Raw genomic sequence first — 22,784 nt, 5'->3', positions numbered from 1 at the left:
ATAAAATAGACTTTAAAGCAACAAAGATCAAAAGAAGGTCATTACATAATGGTAAAAGAATCGATACAAGAAGAGCTAACAATCATAAATATATATGGACCCAATACAGGAGCACCCAGATATATAAGGCAAGTTCTTAAGGACTTACAAAGAGACTTAGACTCCCACACAATAATAGTGGGAGACTTTAACATGCCACTGTCAATATTAGACAGATCAACCAGACAGAAAATCAACAAGGATATCCAGGGCTTGAACTCAGACCTGGAACAAGCAAACCTGATAAACATTTACAGAACTCCCCACCCCAAATCCGCAGAATATACATTCTTCTCAGCACCACATCACACCTACTCTAAAACTGACCACATAATTGGAAGTAAAGTACACCTCAGCAAATGCAAAACAACTGAAATCATACCAAACAGTCGCTATGACCACAGTGCAATCAAGTTAGAACTCAGAATTCGGAAACTGACCAAGAACCGCACAGCTTCATGGAAACTGAACAACTGGCTCTTGAATGTTGACTGGATAAACAATGAAATGAAGGCAGAAATAAAGAAGTTCTTTGAAACCAATGAGAATGAAGACACAGCATGCCAGAATCTCTGGGACACATTTAAAGCAGTCTCTAGAGGAAAATATATTGCAATAAGTGCCCATACAAGAAGAGAGGAGAGATCCAAAATTGACACCCTATCATCAAAATTGAAAGAGCTAGAGGAGCAAGATAAAAAAAACTCAAAACGTAGCAGAAGACAAGAAATAACTAAGAGCAGAGCAGAACTGAAGGAGATAGAGACACGAAAAACCGTTAAAAATATCAATAAATCCAAGAGCTGGTTTTTTGAAAAGATCAACAAAATAGACAGACCACTAGCCAGACTGATCAAAAAGAAAAGAGAGAACAACGAAATAGATGCAATAAAAAATGATAAAGGGGAAATCACCACAGATTCCACAGAAATTCAGACCATCATCAGAGAATATTACAAACAACTCTATGCACATAAACTAATAAACCTGGAAGAAATGGATAAATTCCTGGACACCTGTGTCCTCCCAAGCCTAAAGCAGGAGGAAGCTGAAACTATGAATAGACCAATAACAAGGTCTGAAGTTGAGGCAGCAATTGAGAGCCTACCACACAAAAAAAGCCCAGGTCCAGATGGGTTCACAGCCGAATTCTACCAGACACATAAAGAGGAGCTGGTACCATTCCTTCTGAAACTATTCCAAATAATCCAAAAAGAGGGAATCCTTCCCAAATCATTTTATGAGACCAACATCATTCTGTTAGCAAAACCCGGCAGAGACCCAACAAGAAAAGAAAACTTCAGGCCAATATCCGTGATGAACATAGATGCAAAAATCTTCAAGAAAATACTGGCAAGCCAATTGCAACAGCACATCAAAAAGCTTATCCATCATGATCAAGTAGGATTCATCCCGGGGATGCAAGGCTGGTTCAACATACGCAAGTATATAAACGTCATTCACCACATAAACAGAACCAAAAACAAAAACCACATGATTATCTCAATTGACACAGAGAAGGCCTTTGACAAAATTAAACAGCCCTTTATGCTAAAAACCCTCAATAAACTTGGTATCAATGAAACGTATCTCAAAGTAATAAAAGCTATTTATGACAAACCAACAGCCAATATCATACTGAATGGGCTAAAACTTGGAAGCATTCCCTTTGAAATCTGGCACTAGACAAGGATGCCCTCTGTCACCACTCCTATTGTACTGGAATTTCTAGCCACAGCAATCAGGCAAGAAAAAGAAATAAAGGGTATTTAAATAGGAAAGGTGGAAGCCAAATTGTCTCTATTTGCAGACGACATGATAGTATACCTAGAAGACCCCATCACCTCAGCCCAAAAACTCCTGAAACTGATAAGCAACTTCAGCAAAGTCTCAGCATATAAAATCAATGTGCAAAAATCACAAGCATTCCTCTACACCAATAACAGACTTAAAGAGAGCCAAATCAAGAACGAACTGCCATTCACAATTGCTACAAAAAAATAAAATACCTAGGAATACAACTCACAAGGAACGTAAGGGACCTCTTCAAGGAAAACTACAAAACACTGCTCAATGAAATAAGAGAGGACACAAACAGATGGAGAAACATTCCATGTTCATGGTTAGGAAGAACTAATATCGTGAAAATGGCTATACTGCCCAAAGTAATTTACAGAATTAATGCTATCCCCATCAAGCTACCATTGACTTTCTTCACAGAACTGGAAAAAACCACCATGAACTTCATATGGAACCAAAAGAGAGCCTGCATAGCCAAGTCAATTCTAAGCAAAAAGAACACAGCAGGGGGCATCACACTACTGGATTTCAAACTATACTACAAGGCTACAGTAATCAAAACAGCATGGTACTGGTACCAAAACAGAGATATAGACCAATGGAACAAAACAGAGGCCTCGGAGGCAACACAACATATCTACAACCATACAATCTTTGATAAACCTGACAAAAACAAGCAATGGGGAAAGAATTCCCTGTTTAATAAATGGTGTTGGGAAAACTGGCTAGCCATGTGCAGAAAGCAGAAACTGGACCCCTTCCTGACACCTTACACTAAAATTAACTCCAGATGGATTAAAGACTTAAATATAAGACCTGGCACCATAAAAACCCTAGAAGAAAATCTAGGCAAAACCATCCAGGACATAGGAGTAGGCAAGGACTTCATGAACAAAACACCAAAAGCATTGGCAACAAAAGCCAAAATAGACAAATGGGACCTAATCAAACTCCACAGCTTCTGCACAGCAAAAGACACAGTCACTAGAGTGAATTGGCAACCAACAGAATGGGAAAATAGTTTTGTAGTTTACCCATCTGGCAAAGGGCTGATATCCAGAATTTACAAACAACTCAAACTGATTTACAGGAAGAAAACAAGCCCATTCAAAAATGGGCAAAGGATATGAACAGACACTTTACAAAAGAAGACATACATGAGGCCAACAAACATATTAAAAAAATGTTCATCATCACTGGTCATTAGAGAGATGCAAATCAAAACCACATTAAGATACCATCTCACACCAGTTAGAGTGGCAATCATTAAAAAATCTGGAGACAACAGATGCTGGAGAGGATGTGGAGAAAAAGGAACACTTTTACACTGTTGGTGGGAGTGTAAATTAGTTCAACCATTGCGGAAGACAGTGTGGCGATTCCTCAAGGCCTTAGAAATAGAAATTCCGTTTGACCCAGCAATCCCATTACTGGGTGTATATCCAAAGGACTATAAATCATTCTACTATAAGGACACATGCACACGAATGTTCATTGCAGCACTGTTTACAATAGCAAAGACCTGGAACCAACCCAAATGCCCATTGATGATAGACTGGATTGGGAAAATGTGGCACATATATACCATGGAATATTATGCAGCAATCAGAAATGAGGAGTTCGTGTCGTTTGTAGGGACATGGATGAATCTGGAGAACATCATTCTCAGCAAACTGACTCAAGAACAGAAAACGAAATAACGCATATTCTCACTCATAGGTGGTTGATGAAAAATGAGAACACATGAACACAGGGAAGGGAGTACTAAACACTGGGGTCTATTGGGGAAAATAGGGAAGGGACAGCGGCGGGGGAGCTGGGGAGGGATAACCTGGGGAGAAATGCCAAATGTGGGTGAAGGGGAGGAAGGCAGCAAACCACACTGCCATGTGTGTACCTATGCAACTGCCTTGCATGTTCTGCACATGTACCCCAAAACCTAAAATGCAATAAAAAAATAAAAATAAATAAAAAAATTTAAAAAACCTTGATCAAGTTGCTAAAAAATACAATGCTTCAAATTTCTTACCTAGAAATTGGGGACATGTAAATAGGAGATTGTGTTGCAGAGTTGCTGTGAAGATGCATGAGTTGATATGTAAAACCCCTTCAAGACTTGGTACATAAACAATGACAGGTATATTTATTAAGAAACATTTCATATTCATTCATCCAGTTATTCATCTGGTATAATCTCCTAGTTAGCTTCTGATGTGGGTATTAATATTCTCATTTTAGAAATAAGATTTCAGAACTTAAAAATAATTTGTTAAGTAACTATCCCACAATCTCATAAATTCGATATATACTAAGACTGCGTGAAATATATCTGTCTTGACTACAGAGTCTGTGAGGTTCACTACCACATTACCACTGTCTTGTTATAAAATACAGCGTTCCTCTGTTCCTCTGGTGACTTCAGAAAAGTAATCCTTTGGATGGAAAAGATGCAAGGCAACTCCCTATTTCTAAATCTAAGTGAGCACATTGGAACTTTTCATTGTTAGCATAGTAATTAAATGAGAAGTATTATGACAAAAGAAAACAATCACAGGGTGTCTTTGCCATGGGGTTTAAAGTTTCATCGTGTTCAGCTTTAATGAGAGCCCTGTAAGGTACAGAAATGGGTGTCTGGTTTTCAAATCACAGGATTCCTCTATAATTAAACCTTGTAATCAAAACATTGCCTACAAGCACTGTCCATAAACTGATGCACCCAAGGAGAATTTTTTCAAAAAGTTTAAGGTTTCTTGTGAATTTTGTTAATAAAAATGCCAATACTCAATCTTGTGTAAAAACAAAATCAAGTAAGTTTAAGTATTTATTTAGGATTAAAATAATGCGTGTGTTATCTTTCCTGTTTATTCCTACAGGCCATAAAGGTTTCTTTAAATGCAAACTGCTCTTCCACAGACTCATACTTATTCATCCAGTGAAGCTCTACTGAGCCCTCTCTCACTTGTACTTTCATTAGCCTCTTTCACTAAACTTAAACATTTTTAAGTTTATCAGTCTATGGTGATTCTTTTGCCCCTAATTTTAAACTCCAAATAATAACATCTCTGAGAGGCATAATTGCTACCACAATGGTCTGTGGAAACACAACCTTGCAAATGCTCTTAAATCCACAGATAGGCAACTCCACTTAGTGCTCACTGCCTGTGGTGTGCAAAATACCAGTGAATGAATGCTTATCCCCTGGTGGGTGGGTGACCTTCAAGCGACCTAGACTTCTCTCTCTGTAGTCTGGGATTACATACACACATATGTCTTCAGCAGCCTTGCTAGGAATGTTTGAGTCCCTAGTCTGAGGCAAATGATTCATATATCCCAGCACATGACATTTTTGAGAGGAAAAAAAAGGACTCAATCACCCTTTGTCATCTTCTGACGACACCAGGGGTATTATTATGTGAATGCACTTTATTATTTGCCTGCCTTCATTCTCACAGCCCTGAAACCATTCTTGCATTGACCATTGCAGAATTGGTCAACTTTCTTTTTGAGTTCCTCTAGAGTTTCTTCCTTGGCAATGTTCTTTTAATAAGAACTCTTTTGTATCTATGGCAAGCTTGTCTAATTCGCAGCTCATGGGCTGTATGTGTCCCAGGATTGCTTTGGATGTGGGCCAACACAAATTCATAAACTTTCTTAAAACATTTTGATATGGTTTTATGATTTCTTTTTACTCATCGGCTACTGTTAGTGATGGTGTATTTTATGTGTAGCCCAAGACAATTCTTCTTCTTCCAGTGTGGCCCAGAAAAGCCAAAGATTGGACACCCCTGATCTATAGTCTTCTAGTAATGTCAAATGGACCAGGACTACTTCTAGGGGAGTTTCTTTGTTGCCTGACCTATCAAGGTGACTCTAATCTCCATAGAATCATGATATTCAATAGTCTGGTAGAAAGCAAATGTGACAGCAGTAACTGATGGTGTTAAATCCATTAACCAGAAAAATGGCTGGGCTACTTTGCTAGTCATTGAGGAATTCTGCTCCAATGGTGCATTCTCATTTCACCGCAACTAATGATTACAAACTAAGCAAGCTTATCAGTCTATGGTATTTGCCTCTAATTTTAAACTCCAAATAATAACACCTCTGAGAGGCATAATTGTACCTTATTGATAGACATAAATGTCTGTCTAAATAGCAGAACTCCATGTGGTCAACCCAGAATAAGAATTGTAGGGCAAAGGCCAATGACAAAGCTGCTTTCTCTCAGGAGAGAGTCCCTGGAAGATCACTCTAAGGAGCAACGCGAAAGACTGTCATTATGTCCCTGGCTTATGAACAATATACTGAACTCTGAGTAATTTGATAGTAGATACATAGAACCCTTCACTGTCACTATCCCTCAGCAGCCCAATGCCTTTCTGTATGATGTGTCCAGTCTACATTTCACCAGTCCCTCCTTCCCTAGCCTTCGCAGGATCCTGTGCTCTGTCCTTCATTACACATCTCTTACCCACTGTAGACTCCTCCTGTTACCAGAGCACACAAAGGTTCATACCTAAATCACTGGGGCAGCAGTGGTTATAATTCCAAAGAAGGAATCAGAAAACTAACTATGTATTTCTGCTACATTCCAGAATTAATGGTTGTATTCCGCCACCTTGACTGTGAGTGGAAAGAAGAAAGAGAAGACCATCGCTGAGGAGCTCCTTGAGATTACCTATAGGGCTGGATGAGGCCATGATTGGGCAGAGAGAATTCATCTAGCAGAATCTAGGGAATCATGCTCCTGTGCACCATGGTTCCTAATGCTTGGGGCTCCCCGCTTTTATGGCTTGTCTTTCTCATTTCTGTTACCCTGAACATCTCAACTTTGCCTCTCGATAACTGACTGAACATGTTGTCTTCCCATCAGTAATCTGTATGAAACCAGTAACCAATGAATGATAACATCTCACTACACAGCAAGGCTAGCTCCTTTCAGCACTGCTCCTATAAAATATTATCTCCTAAGATATGTGAGTTAACTGTCTTGTCTAGGTTTTTTACCTTCCACTGGTACATGCACCAGGATCACTACTTAGCTGAAGTGATGGCTTCTGAATGCTGTAACCTATAGGAAATTATGTTGATGACAAGACATTTATTTTACTGTAGTGGCATCAGAGTGTGATGGATTCATCTATCAGATGCAGAAAAGCCTGACAAAATTTCAAAACCACAAGACTAATTAGCTAGCTTTAAAATGATGAAATTATTGGGTAAAGTTAATCAAACCAATGATTTTAATGAAATGAAACAAATACTTTAGCCAAAGAAAGGTATTTGCTATTTCTCTACAAACCTCTATGTAGCAAACTACATGCCCCTTCTTTCTTTATTCAAGATGCAAAGTTTCCTTGACTACCTAGAGGCCGTGGAGGCTGGCTTTTTATACAATTAATATTTCCATAACCTGATGAGAATTTCTGGCTAAAAATGGTGGGACAATCTTTCTACAGTCATAACCCGCACTGAAATCTATTAGCAGTTCAAGATACACTGAGCAACACCTCGCCAGGATCCGAGCAACACACAAAGTCTCACATTCTCAAGTGGTGCCTCAGAGGTACCCTGTTCATGTAGTTCCTTAAAGTATTACAGATGGATACATTGGGGCTTTTGAGGGCCTGTTGCAAACAATACAGAATGTTGTGATACTCTCACTAAAATTCTAGAGAAATAATTTCTCCTAAATAAAAATACTTCTAAAATATTTTATAGTAACCTATCCAAAATAGCTACTAAACATTAAAATTTACTAACTATAAAATATCAATATTTTTATATATGTTGTTTTATGTAAAACTTCAATGACCCCTCAAGGATGATACTTTCATCAATATTTTCCCAACAAAGGAAACTCAGATTTACAGAAATTAAATTATTTTCTCAAGTGTCAGAGCCAAGATTTGAACCCAGATCTAAGTCCTGTATTTGTAATGTAGTGTTATGAATTCCTGTTCTGTAATGTTGGAATCATGGTCTAGACATTTAAATACTTAACGAATCTGAGCGTTGGTTTCCTCATCTGTAAATGGAGTGAACATTAGGGCTTACGTCAGAGTTTCTCAACCTCAGGACCACTGACATTATGGGCGGTTTTGTGCGTTGCGGAAATTTAGCAACATTCCTAATCTTTGCCCACTAGATGCCAGTAGCATGCACAACCAGCACAACCAGCACCACCACCACCATTCTGTCGTGGCAAACAAAAGTGGATCCAGACATTGCCAAATGTCCCCTGGGGTATAAAATCACTCTGAGAAGCACTGACATAGCTTAACAGAGAGTTGTGATGAGTTTGCCAGTGAATATGTGCAAAGAGCTAGAAGCGTGTCAGGCACAGAATATTTAATGTTAGATATGACAATGACAATGGTGATAATGAGATGATGGTGATATGTACATACATCTGACTAAACTACATTCCTGTTTTATGTAGGCCTAATTTAGATGGGTATAAGTGAAAGAAAGTCATGAAAGAGTTGTTTAAAATAAATAACTATATTAAAAAGCACTTGTAAGAGTATAGTTTTTAGGGTTATTTAAGGAAATTTTCCACAAGCATAGTTCTCTTTTATTAGTTTATATTTAAGATTATATATCAAAATAACCAAAGAAATATGTATTTGGTATAATGTTAGTAATCTCAGTATAGAATCAATATCCTCACAAAATCTATGCCCAGATTAGAATGTATGGAACATCCATCTTTTAAAGAAAGATTACAAATACTATTATATTTTCTTAATCCAGTCTGTCATTAATGGGCATTTAGGTTGATTCCATGTCTTTACTGTTATGAACAATTCTACAATGAACATTTGTGTGCATGTGTCTTGGTACAGATACACCATGGAATATTATGCAGCCATAAAAAAGAACAAGATCATGTCTTTTGTGGGAACATGAAGTGAACTAGAGGCTATGATCCTTAGAAAACTAATGTAGGAACACAAGACCAGATACCATGCATTCTCACTTATAAATGGGAGCTAAATGATAAGCACTTAAGAACAAAAAGAAGGAAATAAGAGACACTGGGGTCTTCTTGAGGGGAGAGGGTGAAAGGAGGGAGAAGAGCATAAAAGATAACTATTGGGTGCTGGGCTTAATACCTAGGTGATGTAATAATATGTACAGCAAACCCCCATGACACATGTTTATTTATATAACAAACCTCCACAGGTACCCCCACACCTAAAATAAAAAAATTTAAAAACCCACAAATACTATTAGAGAGGCTAATTAACATTTAAATGACTTTGCATTTAAGAACATCTAGACATGGATTAATACATTTACTAATAAACGTTCCAAATAAATAACATCACTAATAAATGTTCCAACTTTGATAAATATATTGCGATTATAACTACAAAATATGTCTTACCTAAAGTCTTAACAGGGTCAGAATAATCAGAGTCAGTAAATTGTCCCATAACATTCGTAGCTCTAAATTTAAATCTATAAAAGAAAAAAGAAAAAAACAACACTTTGCATATCATATTATTTTTCCTATGAATAACTCAAGAAATAATTATAAAAACTGTATGATTTAACTTGGTATATGAAGAGTCTGTTTTCAGAACAAATATACAAAATAGATAAACTGTAAGTATGAATAAACATGATGCTTGGTAGTATATCATTTTCTAACTATCGTAATTGTAATAGATAGACTTTGAACTGAAGTAATTGCATTTAATACAGATAATAAAGCATTATTTTTAGTTGCCTAATATCTCTAATTTTTCCAATGTTAACTTGGCTTAAGACATCTGTAAAGAATTTGATAATGTTTTAACTAACAGGCACAAATAAAAGCACCTATTTAAAAAATTATAAGTAAATTTTACATTTTGAAAATCACACAATGTTAAGATGATTTTTTAAAAATTGTAGTCTTACGATATAAAAATAATAAAATTGATTCAAAAGGAAAATAATCAATTTAGAAAATAATTTAATAAAGCCAAAATATCAAATTGATTAAAATGTTAGGTTTTTAGGGGCTTCAAAAAGCTAAATATTAAATGCAATATTAAATATTTCTATCACTCACACAGATGTTTGATGAGACAAAAAGCAGAGTTATTGTTATGAGTGACATAAAGGGAAGCCACTGTTAAATAAAAGGATAGAACAGTGTTTCTAAAATCCTGTACATCAGCATGCATGGCAAAATAATAAGTGAAAAACACATTAGTCATATTGTCTTCCACAGAAAGAATTAAATTCTCTTATATGCCTATGTTCTCCATAGCACATTTTTCATATTGTTCTTATGTAACATATCAAATCATAACTACTCTTAGGGTTGCCTGCTTCCCCTATAATATTGTATGTTTATGGAATGTAAGAAGAATGCTTGGTTTATCTTTCCATTCCTAGTGCCTGAAAAATCAGGTCACCCTACATGGTGGATGTCCAGTGCTTATTGAAAAGATGAAAGGAGAGGCAGATGGATGGATGAAAGATACTAACTAGCTTGCTAACAGAATGCATGGTAGATACAACCTATACTTACAAGTATTGCTTTTTCGGTTTCAGTGGTCCATTGCAAATTTTGTCTTCATTGCCTGGAATCATGCATGCATTATCAGCACCTATGATGTAGATTTCTTCATTACCACTAAACTTTGTCTTTCCTTCTGTACATGGAGGGTTAGGAAAACCCTCATTTGTAAAATATGGTCTTGCTTTATTAAAATATGCATCATACCACTTTGTTACATTTCCATCATTCTGAGCTATTTTCAGAAACAAAGAGGATAGTAATTACAAGTAACACATGAACATATTTTCACATTTATAAAGTGTTTTTATAATTGCATAAGGGTAATCTGGATGCAATATCAGCCACTCTATGAACCACCAGAGAGGATTCAAGTGGTCTACCTGGATAGGCAGGTAACCCTGTTCTTCTCTGTTACACGAATCTACAGGAACTATTATAAAGGATGATTTCTTGCATAGAGAAAGAACATCCCTCAATCAAGAGTAACTTACTGGTCCACACCTCCAAAGACACTATCAAGATTCCATCTTACCAAAATCAAAACATGTTTATCTACTAGTATATGAAATTAATGAATCACATATTTTAACTGTGCCTTTTCTTGCTTGGTAAATAAAAATAAACAAATAATTGGTATAAATATTTATAAAAGTTTTATAAATAAAATAAATAAATGAGTTTATTTATTTGCAAATAAATGATTGGTATCATTAATAATAATATTTACAACCTATTAATCTCAGGAAGTGTGTGATAACTGGGAGTCAATCTTAATTTGAACTAAATTCTTCTTAGCACTCAGCAATTTACACTCCACAATTTAACAAGATAAATTGACATTTGATGATACCTCCTGCTTCTGCCACAAGCACTTGTACATTTTTTATTGGTCCATGATCATCACTGTAGTAACATATTGGCATTCTGATTGTAATTGTTGTTGAAGTTACAAGCAGTTTTCCTGTGGCATCATAAATAGGGGTTGGTTTGCTTTTTGGTCGTGCTGGAGCTGTAAACAAAGAAGAAATATCGCTACAATGTTCGTTTCATCAAGAGAAGAAAAAACCTTTCTCCTTTCATGCAGATAATTTACAGATAAAGTGATGACAAACATAAATAACAAATTATAGAGAGTTGTGTTTGGAGAGAAAAGACACTTAGCAATTATTATGTCCTGAAAGCACAATTATATATTTGAGACTTTCCTGAGATAATGGAGCCCAGGTGTGATTTTCAGGCATCTGACTCCTCTTTACATTTTAAAATTCAATTTATATATGCTCTCACTCGTATATATTTTTTATAAATGCATAAATATATTTACTTCTTACTATAATGTTAATGTAGTTTCTTTTGCTTCTTTTAGTCTGTTCGCTAATTTCTGTTCTAGTCATACTAGCACCCCTCCCATAGTTAATCCATGCTAAACATCTAGATGACAGCCTTCCATCTTTTTTCCTATGTGCACATAATCATATAAAAATACATGAATAGTCATACACAACACACTCTTCCCACTGCTTTTTCTAATGTGGTATGTATTATAATTATCTTTCATATTGGTTTTTTGCTTAAATATAACTTGGTTAAGTGTTTCCAAGTGACCAGGTACAGTGCTAACTCATTCTTCTTAATGACTATATTATGTATCACGGTGCAGCTGCATCATATTAATTCAACCATTCATCTGATGATGAGAACTCACTTTTCCTCCAGTTTTTAAACATGTGCTACAGTAGTCTTGTTTTACAATGGGCTTTATTTACAGATCCTTTTGTTTCTATTAAATAGATTCCTAAGAGCAGAATTTTTAGAACAAAAGATACATATATTTTTAATCTTAAAAGATTACCAGAATAACTTCTAGAATAGCCATGATAATTCATAATTTATAATCGATACATACAAATATCTCCAAAATATATGTAGAGAAGCTCTGCTTGTTTCATTTAATCTTATAGCTCTCTCTCTCTCTCTCTCTCTCTCTCTCTCTCTCTCTCTCTGTGTGTGTGTGTGTGTGTGTGTGTGTGTGTGTGTGTGTGAATGTAGTGCTTGAACATCAGTAAGTTACTTAACCAAATTTTAATTTCCATATTTTTAAGAATCTTTTTTAAACGTTTCTCAATAGTGCCACAGAATTGGCAATATTGTTTTCATTTTTTAGATAAGGAAAAGAGCCTATGTCACATAGTTATCAAGATAACTATCAACATTTGAATCAATTTTTTTTTTACTTAGTTCTGTAGTTCACTCTTTTTTGAGCATCAGATTCAAATGCGAATTTCTTACTCAATGTATCAGTTTGGGTACTATGAGAAATAAAGGCTAAAATTAGACTGGATGTGTAAGTGGTTTATTGAGGGAATTATCTGTGAAGAATTAAGGGACAGTCGCCGGGCACGGTGGCTCATGCCTGTAATCCCAGCACTTTGGGAAGGGAAGTCAGGTGGATCACGAGGTCAAGAAATCGAGACAATCCTCATCAACATGGTGAAACCCTGTCTCTACTAAAAATACGAAAAATTAGCGGGGCATGGTGGCACATGCCTGTAATCCCAGCTACTCAGGAGGCTGAGGCAGGAGAATTGCCTGAACCCAGGAGGTGGAGGTTGTGGTGAGCCAAGGTCGCGCCATTGCACTCCAGCCTGGGTAACAAGAGCAGAACTCCATCTCAAAAAAAAAAAAAAAAAAAGAATTAAGGGACAGAGAGAAAGAGTAAGTGCCACAGATCACAAGTATTATACCTGTAAAAGGGAAGATGAAAGGCAGGATTCAGTAAGAAGAGGCTCAGGTTTCATGGAGTCCTGAGACTCGCAGTCATGCCACTGGGGAGTCCCCAGGCAAAGATTTCCAGTCAGAGGAACCCAGCATTGGACATTACTGTCCAGCTTCATATTATCTGTCAAATGCAAATTCCATGAGACTACTACCAATTCAATATTCCACATCATTAATAAAATAATGTGTATTAATAGAGAAAATTAATTTCTCTAGGGCCCCACCACTAACACTATGTTCATATATCTTCTCTAGACTAGAAGTCATAAGTCTGCCTGCCTTAGGTAAGGAGTAAATGTCAAGATTAACCATCCTGGTACAGGGATGGGAAAAGCATCTGAAATGGGAAGTTTTACTAAAGCATAAAAGTGATGCATGTATTGCTATCTGCACACCTAAATGTCTGCCACTGAATAACAAAAAAAAATTAAGATGGTATGACTCACGGTATTCTTTGTGAAGTCATTTTGTGAAGCAGTTGATGTTTTTTAAGGCCTTATGCATTTGTACATCCCAAAGTACATAATTTATCAATTAAAATCAAACAATCACAAATAGAATCACAATTATATAAATACTCCATAAAGATAAAATTTATCAGTTTCATCCGACAGTGATTTTTAAAAATTCTTAATAGTACAAGTTTCCAGCCTCAGGTCTTAAGGGTTTTTTTCAGATTCTCTTTTAATTCTCACAACAAACTTTGAGATATGAACTAGCATTATCTCCATTTTGCAGGCCTATAAAGGTTAAGAAACTTTCTCAAAGTCAAACAGATATCAAGTGGCTAATCCATGATTCAATCCAGCAGTTTGGCCCTGAACCCAGCCTAATGCTGTCACTTTAATCACTCTGCTCTGCTGTATTTGCCAAAGACTGAAAAAAGTTACTTTTTGCTTTAGAAAGAGACATATCAGGTAGAATTCTACTAAAAGTCCATCCACTTCAGTTTTAAAAACCTCTCTGAAGGTTTTATTGCACATTTTTAGAGAGATGGGACAACTATTACCTGCTTGTTTTCACTCTCAGGAAAAGAGGGCACCGTGATTGTCTGAATGGCCCTAAATTCCTCTTAATCGCCTTTTCTGGGTTTTGTATGTGGTTTTTATTTTTTTCAAAAGGGGGACCCAAATTTTAGTTATATTTTCTATAAAAAATACCTGCCAGAATCATGAATTGTTAGAATTTCTTTATAATCAGAATTATAAAGCCAATTACATGGTAGTTCAAAAAACACTATTTGATTAACTGAAATAATCTGATTTTCAAGGTAAATAAAGATCAGTCAAATAATCTAATAATCAAATTAGATCTAGTCAAAGTCTAATGATAGGCAATTTAAACACATTTCTTTTCAATAAAATTTAGAGAAACATAAAACAACAGACTATAAAATTTGCCTTAAAAAATTTAAACAGAAATAGAAAATATATTAAAGAAATAAAAAATAAAGACATTCTCTTTAACATGGTAATTTACATCATTATTTCAACATTTTAACTCTAGCTTTAATAATCACACATTATTACTTCATATATGTTTAATATATGCATACTTATCACTTGAAGGCTTGTCTATATCCTATTTCAAGTATAGAATTCAAATTATAATCACAGATTGATAGCATTTCATAGGAAGGTAGTTCATGCATGTACCTTTGATATCCATGGTTATTCTCATTGGAACCTTTGGACCTGCACCAGCACTATTGACTGCATAAACCTAAAACAAAGAAACATATGTTACTATTTTCAAGTTATTGCTTGTGTGCATATATAACTGATTATGGCTACATGTAATTTAAAATGATTATTTAAAAACAATTGCAAGTAGTCTATTAATTATATTTTTGCACTCAAATATAATATGTGTAGGAAGAACATTAACAATGAAGTATTTTTTACAGTTGATGTTCTGGTACTAAATGCTGAGAACAAAGGCTGAGTGATCTAAACTGCCCTATCCCTGAGACCTGGACAGATGGTGGTTTCAGTGTGAACACAGGAAGAACAGCACTAAAGTCTCTATATCTGTGCTCTCCCTTCATCTACTCCAACATCTGTTCCTTCTCTCTGTAGCTAGCTAACTCTGGCCTTCTTTAAATCCATATTCAAGATCCTCTTTTTTTTCTTCTGTGAGATGAAATCCTATTCCTTTAGCCTCCCAGTTTTCCTGTATTAAATCATCCCCCTGAAAGTTGTCCTTTATGCCCTTCTTCACCCCTGCCCCAAAGTATCTGAAACTATAACCTGCATAAAGCAGCATATACACATAAAACATTTCTGTTTGTATACACAGAGGGTGAATTACACAAACGTGAATCCTTTCAATTAATTTTGTGCTAAGGAAGCTGTAGACACAGAATCTTCTTTTATTAACTTTATCTTGCTATATTTAACAAAGGCTATATTCTTGGCATATTTTATTGAACTCAATAAACCCAATTCAGTGTCTAAAACATTTATTGGAATTAATTTTTTATACATTTTTGGCCCACCCTTCCACACTCTAGATACTTTGTAAATATTTTTATTGAATTAATATTACAATATACATGATGTAGTACATATGATAAACAAGCAAATACCATAAAATGTGGCTTTAAAATGTCTAAAGAAAATATTTGAGTTTGGAAATTCAAAAAATGAAGTATGAAAGATAAAAAGAGATATTATGGTATGGTCCACTATTTTTATTTCTTTATGTTACAATCTAACATTTCAGTGAAATAATAAGCGAAAAGTTTGGACAGTGCCTCTGAAATTGCATTGTGCAAAGAAGTCATTTGCAAACCTGGTTAAATGCAAATATGCAGATTTTGATTCAGTAGGTCAGTACAGGTGCTAAAGTTATACATCCTAACAAACTTTAAGGTGTTAGGGATATTGCAAATTACACTCTGCAAAGGATTTTTAAAAATTATTAATTAGTTGCACTTTTTTGGTTTCTATTTTCTCTCTTACAATAGCCAAAATATTTATAGTACTCACTATCTACCGTAACTATAAATATTTAATCCTCACAAATATCCTTTAAAGAAGTTATTATTTCTATTACCGATTTTTTACATAAGGAAACTGGGGAACAGATTTGATAAGGCTGCCCAGGCACAGAAGCCAGGATTTCAACCCAGGTTACTTCATTCTCTTTCTCACCATCTTCCCTCTAATAGATCTTTCACAATGTCTTCCCTCTAATAGATCTTTCACAATGGCTATCCATTCAATGACCCATGCAAGAAGAATCCCAGCAAGTTTGATTTTATAAAGATATAAAGTCAAAGTGAGTGAGAGTAGTAAATATAAATATATTCATGTTATACATACACATGTATAAATTATTACCAATGTTCTGATAATTACATTGATATTAATAAAGAGTTGGTAGGTATATTACTAAGCTAATTTAAGATTTAAAGTAAATTCTATTTCTTAGAAGATTATTTTTCTGAATCATATAATTTTATTTGAAAATTCCAAGATAATCTAAAAGTAGGCAAAGAATATAATAAATTGTGTGTGTATATGTCTGTGTGTATGCATAGGAACTCATGCATACATTTATGCCCAGATATAGGTAATTTAGAATGAAGATATAAAATGCTATTAACTTTTAGTAATACTTGGTTAAAATACATGAGAATTTCAAACATGTAAACAATTATTTCTGTCCTTTGTCCTTAAAGTTTGCTTTTCCATTTAAATTTTACAATCACACAAAGCTTTCTTTTAGGCAGAGTTATCTCTTTATATATCACTATTCTTTTACTTTTTTTCTTTTACTTTTAACGTGAATTTTCTTTCTTTTATTTCTGAGTTTCTACTATTATGGTACAAACTTCTTGGTTATTTATGCATTTTAGTTTTAATAGTATTTGTATAATAACAGAAAATAGGCAACTTCAGTTCTCAAAATTTATTTTTGTTGACATGTCAAACAATCTCACAAAAAAATATGGGAATGTAATGTGTACACAAACTGAAATATTTTGAAATGCCAAGTTCATAAACTGTCATTGTCATCTGGGTAATTAACTAAATCTACGGATGCTTACACTGATATTGTATGTATGTCCACCTTTTAGTCCTTCTAGCATTGCAGTGACAGACGTGTTGGTTTTCTGTATAATACTGAGGTTGTGAATCCGGATAGCAGTAGGATCATCTTCTTGGTAAACCAGAGCTTGATATACTTGGATATTTCCATTAGGTTGAGAAGGAGGAAGGAATGTTAATTGAAATTTTGTAACTTCATCTGCTATCTTCTGAAATGTCATGTTGTTAGGTGGATCCTTTGGGGCTAAAATAAAGTATTTAAAAGTTATTATTTTTTAAATTGTGTTCCTTTTTGTCTCCACATAAATTTATTTGTTTCAAACTTCTGTTTTTAAAGGATATTCCACAAATTATTTAAACCATATAAACTATGAAAACGAGAAAAAATGGCTGATACATCACAGAATCATTGACATCTGTAATTCACAGCAACCATCATAGAGATGCAGTTTATTTTGCCTTATTTTTATGCAGAATGTGTTTCTATGACATTTTAATCATTTTTATTTTTTTTTTTTTGAGACAGGGTCTCTCTTTATCACCCCAGTTGGAGTGCAATGGCTTGATAATTTAGAGTCACAGGAAGTGGTAAAAACAGGACATACAGTCGCATTTAACTTTCTCCCATTTTTCCCGAGTGGTAACAGCTTATGTAACTGAAGTTTAATATCAAACCAGGAAACTGATATTGGTACAATACTGTTAATACTACAGACCTTATCCCAATTTCACCACTTTCCATGTTTTTTCTGTGGTTTTATGCAATTTTGTTTTATGTATAAATTCCTGTAACCACCACCATAAACAAGATACTTTAAAACTATTTCATCACCCTAAAGAAACTCCCTTCTAATATCCTCTTTTATTTCCAGCATATGCTTCCTCACAACACTAATAATTCTTCCTCTGTATAGTTATGTCATTTTGAAAATGACAATAACATAATGGCCTCGAGGTCCATCAAAGTGGATACTATAGGTATCAACAGTTAATTCTTTTTACTGCTAAGTAGAGTTCCATTTTGTAAATGTAGCATAGTTTGTTTAATTATGGAAAAACATTTGGGTTGCTTCCCATTTTTGTTATTACTAATAAAATTGCAATCAACCTTCATGCACAGAGGTTTGTATAAACATAGTTTTTCAGTTCTCTGTGATCAAGACCCAAGAGTGTGATTGCTGGGCCACACAGTAAGTTTTTGTTTAGTTTTATAAGTGACTGAAAAACTATTTTCCACTGTGGCTATTCCACTTTACATGGAATATATGAGAAGTCCAGTCTTCTACATCCTTGCCAGCATTCAGTACTATCGCCATATTTTAAATTATTATCTTATCTGCCCTAGTACATGGACAGTGATATCTATTGTGGTTTTAATTTGCATTTTCCCTAATGGCCAATGGTGTTGAAAACTTATATTGTTATGTTTTTATTTACCAACCATGTCTCCTTTGTGGTGAAATATCTGTTCATGTCTTCTGCCAATTTTCTAATTGGATTTTTTTAAATTGCTGGGTTTGAGAGTTCTTTATATAGTATAAATATCTTAGTTTATTTTGAATAAATGAAATACCTTAACATATTACAAGCTAAGCATCACTACATTATTAAAAACATGCATGAGGATAAAGTTATTTTATGAATATAGGAGTCAATTCTTGTTGCATTACATAATTAGTGTTCCTTATATAAATGACTGATTGAATGATTATACCTATTTTGATCAACTTGAAATAGTTATATTATTCCATACTAAGTAAAAATTTTCCATGAAGAAGTGTAATATTTGGCTGTCAACAGTTCAGATATTCAAGCTTTATTATCTTGCAAAAAAGTAAATAAACATCAAAGAAAAAAGGAGAGAAAAGCAGATAAATGCTATTGTGCCACATATTTCATTTTAAATGGAAAAATGAAAAGGTTAATTTGGTTCAAGAGACATATTTTTGCATTTGTTACTCTACATTTTTATGCTATATCATAAACATATTTTCTTTTAATGAGATGTTTCCCTAAATTTAGGAAGTGATTTTAAGTCACATAAGCAAAGGAAGTCTTTCAATGTTGTAAAGAACTTCTTATTCCCCAAATTTTTGGTTATGTATATAAAATTCTACTCTTTGAGATCTAGTAAAAATGTGTTAAATTGTGATCACCTTGGAAGAGACAGCACATTAAGGTCTGACAAACAATGCTTTATGGTATAAATGTGAGGACATTCATGATAACTTTGCTCACAGGTAGAAGGGATGGAGAAGTAAAAAGCGTAATCAGAAAACAGACATCTGTGATACTTGGCAGCCAAGTAGGAACAAATGGAATTTTAGGATGCTGATGATAAAATTTACCTTGTAATTTAGAGCAATAACTTTACAGACAAAATGCATAGACAATATAATGTAACAACAAAAGTAGCTGTAAAAAATTTTTACCTCCTATACTTACCTTACAGATAGCAACAAATAAACTATAGCAACACATCCCTTCATCTGCTCTTTCGAATGATATATCTGGTGGCAAAGAACATCAGGAGTCTGAAGGATGATGGGGCAAGCAAGTTCTGGGATGTTGACTTTCCAAATTTAATTTTTATTGGTTACAACTTTATTATTCATTCAGACCCTGTTCATAAGAACTTGAGGAAATCTGTGTGGATTCTGACATTTATTAAAGAGTCACATAATAAGACATATATTACTTGACTAAGTGAAGACAATAGCTATGATAAATGTGAGCTGGATTCTACTTTTGAATTCCAGATTATTTAATACTCATAGAATATTATGAGTTTAATATTCATTCAAATAATGAGACAGAAATAATTGAAATAGAATTTTAGTTGAAGTGTTATTGGATATAGACAGTTGGAAATATCTCTTAGGTAAGTGTACTTAATTTCTAAAACAACTAGCAGATTAAATAAGTGCAAAGAAATACAAATTACGTACCTTTATTTTGTTTCTGTACTTACAAGAATTGAATACTCTACATAACTCATTGTTACCTCAAAAATGTAAATAGAAAGCTTCCTTTTTGTCAATTGCAGAGAGTCACTGATTTTTTTTTGTTTGTTTATACGCTTTAAAAACTTCTCATAATATATATCCTTTTTGGGTGGAGCGTGAGGAACTGTAAGAAGGCGAGCTAAGTCTCAATTTTTAGCAAGGATGCGAAATTCTCCTTACCTGATTCTAAAGTAGTAACAATCACTTCAGCACTTGACTTCCCTTCTACATATGCGGCACTTATGTTTCCAGTAAACACAGTGATCACTACAGAATATCTTGTGAATATTTCTAAATCTTTAATTTCTATGGTTTTATTTTCTTCATTTGACTTGATGAAGGATATATTAAATTCATCATTATCTACCTATAGAAAAATATAAGTAAAAATTAAGAAAGCAGCACTTGATATCCAAATCACCAAAATATAATAATACAAAGCTGTATGAGATGTATTTATCTAACCAAGATTTTAGTTTATTTATTTATTTTGCCATCAGATTGCCCGGGGAAATCTGAAGTACTATTATAACAGTTTACTAATTATTATCTATCTTAATAGTTGAAAGTAAAAGAAAACAAACTCAACGAGCCAACTATCATTAATCAACCCATTAAATGAATAAGCAAAAATCATCTTTGCAGTCAATGAAGCGCTACTTTTGACTCCAATATTTGTAGAAGAAAGTATAGAGGTTTTGGTACCTAATCACACAGGGTTCAAATTCCAGATTGGCCATTTATAGCTCTGTAGTATTTGAGAAATCACCTATACAGTCTGGTCTTTCAATGTATGTAAAATTGGGCTAATAACAACTATTTACAGTGTTCCACTGAGATTTAGAAAAGATAGGTCTAAAATATTGAACATAGATTTCAAAATTTTTTCACCATTACCCACAAAAGGAAACACTCTTAGTAAAATAATTCAGAAGACAAGACAGAGAGATGGATATATAATATATGTATATCTTATGTCTGTAATACATTTGTCAGAAATACATCATCTTTCTGTAATAAACTTTGATCTTTTCTGCTCTTTTTAATTTTATTCCAATTCATTTAAAAATTCTAATGATGGCTGCAGTTTGAAAAACTCTGATTTAGCACCATGCATAGCACTGGATAACTCAATTAATTGTGGATGTCCTAATTATTAATGTGCATAAATGAGTGTCTTTAGGCATATGAAATGTAGCTATATGATTTGTTCAAACATAGTCTGTCCTTTATGAAGGTTCTGGCCTATTGACTCCAGATATTAAGCATAGCTAAACTTGCTAGCACTAAGTAGAAGGGTTTTTCCCAAGATAACCATGAGAAAATTCAAAATCCTATCATGCATACTACTCTCAGGAACCTGAATTGAAACACTTAAAACCAGATTTAATACACAATATAGACTATTAACTGGATTTTCAACTTAACCCTCCTTCATAACTTTAAAAGATTTTTTTATTTGTTTGGTTGGTTCAACGTGTTCTTTTAACGCTGTTTGCTAAGAACATTTTTTCTTGATAATATGGTGAAACACACTTATCAATTTGCATATGGTATACCTATATTGAAAATGTTGTCCTGGAAACTAATTTTTAGAGATGTCTACAGAGGTAATATAAATGAAATTAACTCAAAGATTTTTTTTAAAAAGATGTTGCTATGAAAAATAAAAGAAGAAACATAGCAAGAGGCTGATATAAATAATACTATCATTGCAAACAGTCAAATAGATTATTCCCAGTGGATGGAAATGCCCCACTTCTCAAAAATGGCAGAAATACCAATTAGCATAGGAATCCTCTTGATCAGGAATATGTACTACTGGCAGGAAGTGTGTATTTAACTAGTTGTCAACATTTAAATATCACATAAAATATGCCTTTTGGAATTTTCCTTAAGACCAGGCTGAATTTCATGCTGAAAAAATATTATCTAGAGATGTGGAGATGAGTAACTGTCAACCCCTGTAAAGGGGCTGTGGGTCCCATTCATTGGAGCCTGACTCAGTTGGCTTCACTTGACTACTGTTTGCTTGTCTATTACAGCTGTTTGAATTCTGATTTAATAGAGTTGAGGTTACTTCCTCAGGATTACTTAGTAGCAGCGGTAGGATTTGAGTCCAGTTCTTTCAAGAGTCCACAGCATGCTACACTGCCACAGGCTCACTGGGTTTGATCTTATAGATTGAACTATTTATAAATTATACTCTTCTAGTGCCTTCCATTAAAACCATAGATAACAAATATCAAGCCATAAAAATATGACATGGCATGAATATGATACATTATATATTTAAAAATAATTAACAAAACTTGAAAGGAATTCTCGGTCCTCAAATTTGGCAGTACAAAAGATCATTATCTTTCTTTATTAAACCTACTCCACCTTTGTTGTTGTTAACTATTAGTTGTCCACTCACCCAGGATTGAAATCAAGTCTTTTTGACTCCTCATTTTCCTTCAATCAATTCCAAATTTGTTCATTCATATTATACTTGATAATCTATTATTATAAAATGTCTTTCATCATTTTTGAAGTGTGACTTTATATAAAGTATCAGTAATTAGCCTCTGGTTCTTCTACTCC

The 22,784-nt window shown here is 34.1% G+C and overlaps 1 protein-coding gene across 1 annotated transcript in view; it reads right to left on the bottom strand.

Moving 5' to 3' along the window:
- The window catches only part of PTPRQ (protein tyrosine phosphatase receptor type Q), a 233,478-nt gene that overhangs the window by 56,296 nt on the left and 154,398 nt on the right, over positions 1-22,784 (bottom strand). Inside the window, exons 31-36 of the mRNA XM_035257125.3 lie at positions 20,379-20,565; positions 17,193-17,437; positions 14,794-14,860; positions 11,211-11,369; positions 10,370-10,592; positions 9,233-9,306 (exon numbers count right to left, since the gene is read on the bottom strand). Coding sequence (XP_035113016.3) covers positions 9,233-9,306; positions 10,370-10,592; positions 11,211-11,369; positions 14,794-14,860; positions 17,193-17,437; positions 20,379-20,565 — 955 coding nt within the window. The remainder of the gene's footprint in view (positions 1-9,232; positions 9,307-10,369; positions 10,593-11,210; positions 11,370-14,793; positions 14,861-17,192; positions 17,438-20,378; positions 20,566-22,784) is intronic.

Source organism: Callithrix jacchus, chromosome 9 (assembly GCF_049354715.1).
Source record: "Callithrix jacchus isolate 240 chromosome 9, calJac240_pri, whole genome shotgun sequence".
Lineage (NCBI taxonomy): Eukaryota > Metazoa > Chordata > Mammalia > Primates > Cebidae > Callithrix > Callithrix jacchus.
The sequence above is the reverse complement of the archived record's forward strand: the minus strand, read 5'-3'. Positions and strand labels throughout refer to the sequence as shown.